At 42.0% G+C, this 9,797-nt stretch overlaps 1 protein-coding gene across 8 annotated transcripts in view; it reads right to left on the bottom strand.

Annotated features, from left to right (window-relative positions):
- The window catches only part of LOC112150924 (supervillin), a 61,946-nt gene that overhangs the window by 31,981 nt on the left and 20,168 nt on the right, over positions 1-9,797 (bottom strand). For 7 of the 8 annotated variants that reach the window (XM_024279525.2, XM_024279492.2, XM_024279464.1 and 4 more), the window contains exons 7-12: positions 5,923-7,161; positions 5,406-5,576; positions 4,785-4,822; positions 3,992-4,056; positions 3,732-3,865; positions 212-473 (exon numbers count right to left, since the gene is read on the bottom strand). In XM_024279525.2, coding sequence (XP_024135293.1) covers positions 212-473; positions 3,732-3,865; positions 3,992-4,056; positions 4,785-4,822; positions 5,406-5,576; positions 5,923-7,161 — 1,909 coding nt within the window. The remainder of the gene's footprint in view (positions 1-211; positions 474-3,731; positions 3,866-3,991; positions 4,057-4,784; positions 4,823-5,405; positions 5,577-5,922; positions 7,162-9,797) is intronic. The other variant, XM_024279530.2, reaches the window with a different exon arrangement.

The following is a 9,797-nucleotide window of genomic DNA, read 5'->3' as shown; positions in this document are numbered from 1 at the left end:
GATGAGAGCAACACAAATCATGAAGACATGTTTGTATAAAAAGATTCTAATGTCGTGTTTTTCTTATATGGTGCCTGGTCAGTAATTTTGAGTTATATAGAAGTTTTTCCAATTTCTTTCCTCCTGATCATGGATCAAATTAATAAACATAAAAATATTAATAAATTACAATAATTATTTTTCCTCCGAAGTTTTCAAACCAACACTGTACCTGCTCCACTTCCCCCTGGGTGATAGGCTGGGTTTGAAAACGGGCGTTGGATCTGCGCTGGCGGGTGTCCCCTCGAGCCCCCTCCGCCGGTGTGGCTGTAGGCTGGGCGAGGCGGTTGAACAGAGCCATCTTCTCTGATAAACTGAGCGCAGAAAGGTCAGGCTCATCCTGGTTGTGTGCCTCTCCTTCAGGACCTTCCAGATCCTGGTTCTCTTTGTCTTGCTCTTGAACTTCTGAGCCTGGTTGAGAGGACTCCTGAAGGCTGTGAAAGCGACAAGGTGGAAATTATTGTATTTGGGATTCTGAAGTACGATAAAATCTACTTTAAAAGTTTTGTATTATAGTGTATGATTTCATTGGTTTATGCTTTTCACTCAGAGGTAATTTAAAATGCATGCAAAGATGAAAAAAAGCTATAAAATAACAAAATGTTGTGTTTCGAACCTTCAAAATCAGAATGAACTCAAAATAAATCTGTGGCCTTGAGATCCGAGAATGCTCCGCTCTAAAATAATGCAAAACTGCACAATTGAGGGTGCAAGCAGGTCATCTGAGCCTTCAGGTGGGAATCCTTCCAACAATCGGTGTTCCACTTTCATGCATCAGTCCCCTGTCTCCCCCTCTGGCCATCAGCAGGGTCCATCACATGAGTACTGCACTTCCTGGACCGTCACACTACACTTCCCATCAGCCCCTGCTGTCACTCCCAGAAGCCTCACAGCCGTTTTTCATCAGCAATCACTCCCAGCAGTATTTAGTCAGAGCACTTAGCGCAGCTCAGTTTGAAGTTTTGTTTGTGCCACTCTGTTGGCATCAGAGTGGTCTCACCTTGACCTGCTCTTTGGTTTCATCTGACCCTGCTTTGTTTTTGACTATGACTGTTTGCCACCTGCCCTGATCCTTGCCTGAACCTCTGGTTGTTCTCTGATTCCCTCATGCTTGTGTTTGACTCCTGAGCTGCCTTTGATCACAATAAATAGGATGGATCCTCACATCCTCAATATAACCGTTCAATTCTCTCTTTACCTTCCCATTTCATCGACTAACCTTCTGTCTCTTAAAAACTGCTTTTGCGCATCTTTTAATCTCTTCTTGCTTTTAAACTAAGCTGCAAGCAGCAAATGTTCTGCACCGTGACCGCTGAGAAAACTGAAGCCACCACATTCATGCTTCATCTGTCCAAAAACATCTTTATGTCTAAACGCTGAATGAGTCTGTAGTACTGATCCCTTTGCTTCCAATTCCTTCACGACAAAACTTTAGGAACTGACACAGCTGTGTCTGTGGATTGTTAAAAAGTCATATCCAGTCTTGGCTTAGCATATTTAAACATCTTTGATAGAGGAGTTACCATGATGTATTGGAAACAACAATCACTATGCCCAACTTTTTCATTTTTGTTCAGATCATAGACTGTTGATGACAACTGGCAAAATACCAAAAGATAAGCACCATAGTTTCACTGCCAGGAAGACCAGATGTGTCTTTTCTCCTAATGCCATTAGCAACCTGCTGTCTTAGCATAACAAACTGCTCCTAATTATTAAGACTTCCATCAAACAACCTTCACAAACCTTTAACTGGTTTACAGGTGGGATTGATTCTTTATTTATACAGAAACTGAGATCTAATAGACAGTATTTACTGTAGAAATGAATCTATCCATCTTTAGAACCTGCTGAATCCCTTTGGGGGTCATTAGACTACTGGAGCCTATCCCAGCCACTGTTGGGCGAGGGTGGGTACACTCTGAACAGGTCACCAGCCTGTTGCAGGGCCACACTAACACACATGTACAACTAAGACCAATTTATTTGCTAATTGACCCGTTAAGTGAGTTTTTGGACAGTTGGAGCTTGAAAAATCAAGCATGCAGACAGCATACAGAAAGCCCCCAGAAAGGATCTGAACCAGGGCCTTCTTGCCGTGAGGTAAAAGTGCAAATCACTGCACCACCGTGCAGCTCACTTTAGAAACCCTGCTGCATTTGTGGTTGATCCAGCCTCACTGTAAACGTGAATTTCACCTCTCTAACAGGCTTTTGGTGCACGAGGCTGAAGTGGTAGCTGATGTCTGATCATCCATGTATGCTGTGATGGGTGGAAGTCACTACCCAGAATGAAAAATCTTCCACCTACAACCCGCTTTAAAGTTCTACTAACAGGTCTTTAAAAAAACACAGGGGAAACTGTGGATCCTGCCATGATCCCTACTTCCAATGTTTGCTGTTGTAAGTTCACAGCACATCTGAATGTCTTACAAATATTCTTTCACCATATCACTGTATGTGCTTAACACTTCAAAATAGTCCAAATCTTCCCTCAGCAAAACATGTGGTTCTGTGCTGAATGCTTTTACAAAGTCTTGGAGCCCTATAGGCAGTCTAAGATTTTTGTATTTGCTGAGTGGATTTGATGCCAGATAAGAATTTCATGTTCAAGGCACCCAGGATAATCAGCTTTTATATGTATGAATTAGTATGCATTTATCAACAAGATCACTATTTCCTAGATAGATAACTTCTGAGCTACTATGCTGAAGAAAATCTTGCCAACATTCAAGAGGGAGGTGTAACTAAAGTGGCCTAAATCGGAAAAATATTTTACTTTTAGAATAAATATTCTTCCTGATCTTCTCCAGGACTTAGCCAGAGTCCTCTGTACAACATTCATAAGCCTTGACTAAAACCTCAATACGACTCACAACTACCGGTACTATCTCCACCTCTCAAAGTTGGTGGTTTGGCCTTTATGAGATGGCGCACCATTCCAGTAGTAGCATTTTCACTGAGAGGCCTCACTTCTTTAACTACTAAACCAGGAAGCCCGAAACACCTGACCATGTCAACCGTGGCAGATTACCAACTCAGCCTCTGAGACATAAGCAGATAAGCACACATATGCCAGATAATCATATAATGCACTTGGATGTTTGCAGGGGTTTGCAGGATCTCTGCACCAGGCGTTCTAAAACCTGGTAAACAAACTATAGGTCACCTGAACCCAGAAATGTGGAAGGCTTCAACTGGCTCAACCTGTGACCTTTTCAACCGATACATAACCTGCTTCTTCACTACCCGCCATGCAGTGATGCAGCTATGTGAGAGGACGTGCATGAAGGAATGCTGGGAAGCTGCGCTTCCACTGAAGAAGTTTAAGCAGAAACAGAGGCTACCTGCGTACAGTACGCTGTTTTAGGCTAAAATTTTCAGTGAGCTAAGCAAAAAACATTAACTTTTAAAACAGAAGAGAGAAGTGAAAACACGTCCCAAATGTGAAAAATATAATCCTCTAAGCTCCTTTCTTACGCTAGCTCTGAATTAGAATCACAAAATGAGCACATGAGTTTCCAAGAGTCCTCACAACCTGAAGAAAATGTGCTGTCACTCATCAAAACATGTAACAGAGATTATTATTATTATTTTTTTTTTTTAAGTGAATGCAAACGCTAATGCATTAACAGAATATTTTAACAAGTATTCCATTTTCCATCAGTGTGATGCATGTAATAGCGGCTGTACCTGGAGGAACTGATTTCCTTGTTGGTGACAGGCTGTGTATGCGAGCGGTCCTGGACTCTTCGTAAACGTCTCTCTATGGCAGCATTTCGAGAGCGGGGTTTGGGAACTCCTCCATCTGATGTTTTTTCCAGCTCCTGCAGCAACATCTTTGCTAATTATCATCGGTTTCAGTTGATTCATGAGGTGCACATGAATTTGCCAATAACACAAATCTTATTATAATCAACCATTGAGAGAAACGCACAAAGGAACAAGCCTACCCTGAAGAGAGACCTCTTTGCAGCTACACTCATCTTGGCTCTTTCATCCAATGTTTCTTCAACACCTTTAAAAGGAAAGAATTGGAATGATTAAAGTTAGATTAAAGTCCTATTAGTTGTCACACACCTAAGTGTGTGAAATTTGTTCTCCACATTTGACCCATCCCTGGGGGAGTGGTGAGCTGCAGACACAGCCGCACTCAGGAACCATTTGGTGGTTTAATATCCAAATCCAACCCCTTAATGCTGAGTGTCAAGCAGGGAGGCTCTGGGTCCCATTTTTAGTCTTTAAGTCGGGATTTAAACTCACGACCGTCCAGTCTCAGGGTGGACACTCTACCACAAGACCATTGAGCTGGCTCCCCTAACCAGTCATTTTACAGGACAGAGAACATTTCAGGAATGAACCCCAGAGAACCCGAGAACAATTCTCTTCTAGGCCTTAAAGTTAATTTGAAAATGTGTTTTTTGTTTGTTTCTTTTGGGTAGCAACATGTAACACTAGCCAAACATGAAAAAAAAATCAAATAAGAAAAATTAAAAAAAAGAAAAAAGACAAATTAGACTCAGTGAACTCTCCAGCATTACATGAAATGTATTATTCTGAAATAAAAAAAACAATGGTGAACAAGAAAAACTCATGAGCCTAAATTATGAAGCCACTTAGATTTGCTTTCTGCCTTTCTACTTACAAAAAGAATTATTCTAATGCATTACTGTTATTTTCTAATTAAACACTTGAGATTTAATCAACCACAGACAGTCCAGTTTGTAAGAAAATAGTTTTAGTTACCTTCAACATCTTCTAGTTGTGATGGACTTAGACGGGACCTGCAGATCACAAAGTCTTTATGATTCAAACATATTTTCATTACACTGTTGGCATTTTTTCAAAAGTTCAACAAAGAAAATAATCTATAATCTTTTCATCATGAGGTGTTACTTTGTGAAACCAACAAAGGAAGTTATTCTTAGCACCAACACCAACCATCGTAATCTTATTAGGAATAAAGCGGGTGAGGGTTTCAGGATCGGATATGAAGAGCAGCTTTTGTCGACTCTCTGTTTTAAAGCTGGAAACCACGGCTGAATGTTTGACCTTTGTGCCCTCAAACAGCAAAGTACAAACAGACCAACGAGAAAACTACAGTTGTTATGAAGTAAAAGCAGTTAAAAATGAGCTCTTCTAAATGTGATTAATGGTTACATCCGGAAATGAAACACAATTTCCTAAAAAGTCCTTTGTCAGTGTAGACAATGGCTTGTATGGACAACGACAGAGTAAATAACATAATTAGTTAGAACTTTTGGTTCTTTTTAAATGCAGCCATCATTTTCTCTGTTTCTGTTGCCAGTAAACCTTTCTGGAAGCAGGTTTTGACATGTTTTTTATCCTGCTGAATCTCTGCTGTACCTGTCAGACTCCAGACGCTCTGCAGAGGTGATTGGTTGTGTCCTGAACCGCTCTGACGTGCGACTCTCTCCTGGAGTGATGTAACGCCGAGGCCTGCGAGCCCCCCGCTCCTGGTCAGTGCTGCCATTTGCATCCGTCTCCATGGCTGGCAGGTCTAGTTTAGTCGTCTCACTTTTCAGTTTATGGAGAATTTGGATCGAAAGAAAAACAAAAACAAGGGAGTACCAATGAAGCAGTAATAGCAAAGATTTCTATCCTGTTTTTAGTTGTTTAAAGAAACAACACAAGAAAAGACAACACTTCATCAAACGCTCAGATGGTCAAACACACGGATTGTAATGGCATTCACGTGTGGATGTATGCATGCAATGGAAAACCAACTAAAGCAAAGCTTTAAACTGATGTTTCATGCCACCCAGCTACAGATGTTATTGTCCTCATTTTTAAAACTGCTTAGTAATGCAAAATTTGACAGTTAATTAGTGGTGTAACACAGAACCCATGCCGTTTGACCTACAACTCAGGTTTCCGGTTGGCGTTCTCCAGGTAGGAGTGTCGCAGTTGTGCCACAGACACCCTTGTGTCCAGGGTGTTCACGTCTCCGTTAGCCGTCACAGGAGGAGGGATAATCCTGGATCCATCTCTTCTGGCCCTTTCGATGCGATACATGGCAGAGTGCTGGTTTACCCCTATGTCTGACATGGAGCGGGTTCGTAACTTGGGTTTCAGTCCACCACTTGTTTCCATGCTTCTGTTCCTGGCTTGAGGCAGAGATGATCCTGTCTGTAGGTAACCTGCAGGGTCAAATTTTTGGCTATTCAGTTGGGCTGGTTGCTGTGTCTGTGGAACAACTTCTTGTTGAAGTTGGGGTTCTTGTTTTGTGTAGACATTCTGGTGTTGACTAGGAAGCGTCTGAAGCTCATGCTGACTCCGAAGCAGACTTTGGTTGTCCTGCAGGCGTCTCAAGTGGTTGAATTGATGTTGCATTTGAGGGAGCTGCTGGCTTTGAGCCACGTGTTCTCCTTTCTGGGGTTCATGCTGTTGTTGTGGCTCTGGAGACAAAATTTGCAGGTTCACTGGCTCCAAGGGTTGACGCTGCCCATGCTGCTGGTGTACAGAGGGGTGGAGAGGTTCCATTGATCTAAACGTTCTCTGTTCTTGGCTGTCATGAGTAGAGACATGCTCGTTTCCTCTTTCTCTGATCCTCTGAACTTGCCTTTCTCTTCCCCTTTCCCTTGGCCTTTCCCGATCCCAGTCCTCCTCCCCTCGACTCGTCCTTCTTCTGTCTGGACTGATGTTCTGCCTGTCCATGGTGTCTCTGTGAGAATCATCCACACTCCTTTCCCTTCGACGAATTTCTGAGGGTAACACAGCTTTCCTGCTCTTTAGCAGTCCTTCTGTATGGCCTTCTTCCTTCAGGACCGGCTTTGCCTCCAGTCTTGCCTCCTTGTGAGCTGCATAGATCTGGTCAGCGCTCACTCTTCTTCGTGGTTGTACCTCCGGAGGTCCAGAGGGTTTGCTGACTGGAACAGGTACAGCTAAATAGGGCTGAGGGTCTAGAGCAGTGGCAGTTTGGCTGTGGGCAGGACGGTTGTGAGTTTGGGAAGCACTCCTCTTCTGGATGATCTCTGGCTGCTTGGATATATGTTGAGTACTTCCATGAGAGCGGTGTTGGTTTGGGTGGTGTCGGTCTGGACTCCAGTCTGGCGGCCTCTGGACTGTTTCATCTCTGAACAATCGCTCTCTAACTCGGATTCTTGGAGAAAGAGAAGCACCCGGAACTCAGATTTGTAACAAACTACAACTTAACCTGTTAGTGCAAATATGGTCTTGTAATCCTATAGCTAATGTTCTAGTTATACAGAGTTTTCTCATAGTTGTGTGAGGTGAAGAAATACAAATTTTGGAGAGTCTTCTGACAATCTAGCTGTTCATCATAAAAAATGTGGTGGGGGGAATTTAAAAATCTTAACAAAACTTTTAGAACAACCTGGGAGCCCAACTCCCCTTCAAACAAATATAGTAGGAGACCAGATCAAAACCTCAGTTACACCAGATCCTGATAACCATTATCAAATAAAAAAATCACAACAGGAACCGTCAAGGGTAAACTTGGGCAAAATTTGAATTCTCCCCCCACCCCTCCGGCTTCTCCCTACCCCTCCAACTGAAGGGGCATTTGAAGAGAAAGAGGGTGTCTGAAATAGTTTTTCTAAGGGTAGAGCGAAGGGACTTCGAGTTCTGTATCCCTCCGCCAGTAGGGCAAGCTACATTGAGCTGTACCACGGAGGAGAAATACTTTTCTTTTTGTGGGTGTGCTCTGAAGCACGGAAGTTTAAATAGAAATGTAAAAAATGACATTGTTTTTGCATGAATTTTTAAAGTTATAAAACCGATGTTGTTTTGTATTTTCCAATCACTGGAAGCTACGCAGTAACATAGATAACCGGCGAATATTGACAACGTCATTGAGTGTCAGTGCCAACCAAACTCAAAGAAACTTTTTTTCCATAACTCTCCCTTTGGCGGGCTAAGTCTAGGGGTACGTTGAAGGTTCAGATTCTGCCTTGGCCTTCAAAAGTTATTAGGCACAACAAGATCAAGTAAAAGCGCCGTGAGCTTTAACCCCAATCCAAATCTAGAGTCAATTTCCTTCATTGGCAGCCTTATGACCTCCAGTTGCCAAAGGTTCTCCTAATCTCATTGTCCACCACTAAGCCAGGTATTTATCATGCACCTGCTTAATCTGAAAAACCAGGAAGGGCAAAAGAGCTTGTGAGTGAAGCTAGCAGGCATAAAAATAGCCATAAAACTTTCAAGAGAAACAAGAAATTGATTTATTAATTGTATTTCTAAAGTGTTTCTGAAACAAAATTCTAACTTTACCTCATTTAACTTATGGCAAAGTTCTGCATTTAGACTTGGGGCGCAGTCATCTCTGGAAAAGTGGTTGAAACACTTAATATGAATGGGATCAAATCAAATAGATGCTGGATGAAAAAATGAGTTAAAATTGGGAAGTTGCCACACATTTGTTAAGCAGAGACCAACAAATTTATGACGAATGATGGTTAAGTGGTTGATTTGATTAAACGAGTTAGACAGGATCCACTAGGACATTGTGTCCAGCTTTTTGTAATTGCTCACTCTCTTTATACATTGTTATTAGGCTCCTGAAACAATATAAGATATCAAGATAAAAGCTTGACTACATATAACATAGTGGACGTATTTAACGGGTCATCACACAAACAGTACCTTGAAGGCCAGCTGAGTGTCTGAGTCTGTGTTGAGACACCAGACACCCATGGACAGGACGGCCAGGCTGCAGAGTGACGTATCAGTGTCGGGCCTCAAGGGAAGCTTGTGACTATTTTTTTTTCATCCAACAAGCTGTGCTATTCATCCAACAGGCTTGCCAAAATATTGACTATTTTGGGTCGTTGAACAGTCTGAATAGTTGTGTTTGCATGCAAAAGTACATACTGTTGGATAGATGTAACGTAAAAACGAATACACATACTGTATCACCTTTCATTGACATGAACATCCTTATTTATAGGCACCAGATCACAGTCCGGCGTACCACCTGTCTCTGCCTTTATGTAATCGGCTCACACTCCTCTTCACTTTCTTCCTTTGACAAGTGTTACACTTCCCTTTGCTTTTGTGGCTGATAGTTTCAGTGTTTTACAGAAAGTGATCAGCTCTAAACAATGTAACTAAAATATGTCCAGATATTTGAACTTGTTAGAAAATGATCTGATCATGGCCTCTTCAAAGCCAGATGTGACAGGGGAACTCTGACAAAGCTAAAACATTGAAAGGTCTCTGCACCGACTGGTGACAGCTCAAGCAGTCTAAGGGCCCGATTTATAGTCCTCCTAACAACGAGGGCAAAATGCATATACATCAAATATATCATTTTATTACAATTTGCAGATGTTTTAACTCAAATTGATTGCCCAGTAGATAATTGCAAAAATAGCCGCATTTCAATGAAGATTTAGATCATGCCAACAGTTCTTCGGAACAGCTTGTATGATCATAACTGATGGACGGTGATACTCTTACAGAAGGGTTAAGAGATGTGGCATAGACTGTGGTGAAGGCTATCACTGTCAGCTGCCTCAGAGGGTTAGTCGCAAGGGCCTGGAGAGGATAATGAGTGTGGGAGAGATGGTGGAAAAGAGTAGACTGTGCATAAAACAAATGTCCAACTTGAAGATATGATACTGACAAAAGCAATAGAGAGACTTAGATAATGTTAGTTTTAATGAGCAGTTGCATATCATCTCTCAACTCCTACAGAAGCTCAAATGTTCTGAATATGCGACATTCTATGGCCCAGTCTGAATTCTTCCATTCTCCCTTCCCCTCCATATGAAGGGG

Source organism: Oryzias melastigma, linkage group LG17 (genome assembly GCF_002922805.2).
Source record: "Oryzias melastigma strain HK-1 linkage group LG17, ASM292280v2, whole genome shotgun sequence".
In the NCBI taxonomy this organism is placed as follows: domain Eukaryota; kingdom Metazoa; phylum Chordata; class Actinopteri; order Beloniformes; family Adrianichthyidae; genus Oryzias; species Oryzias melastigma.
Note: the sequence above shows the minus strand (reverse complement) of the source record. Positions and strands in the feature narration are given on the sequence as shown.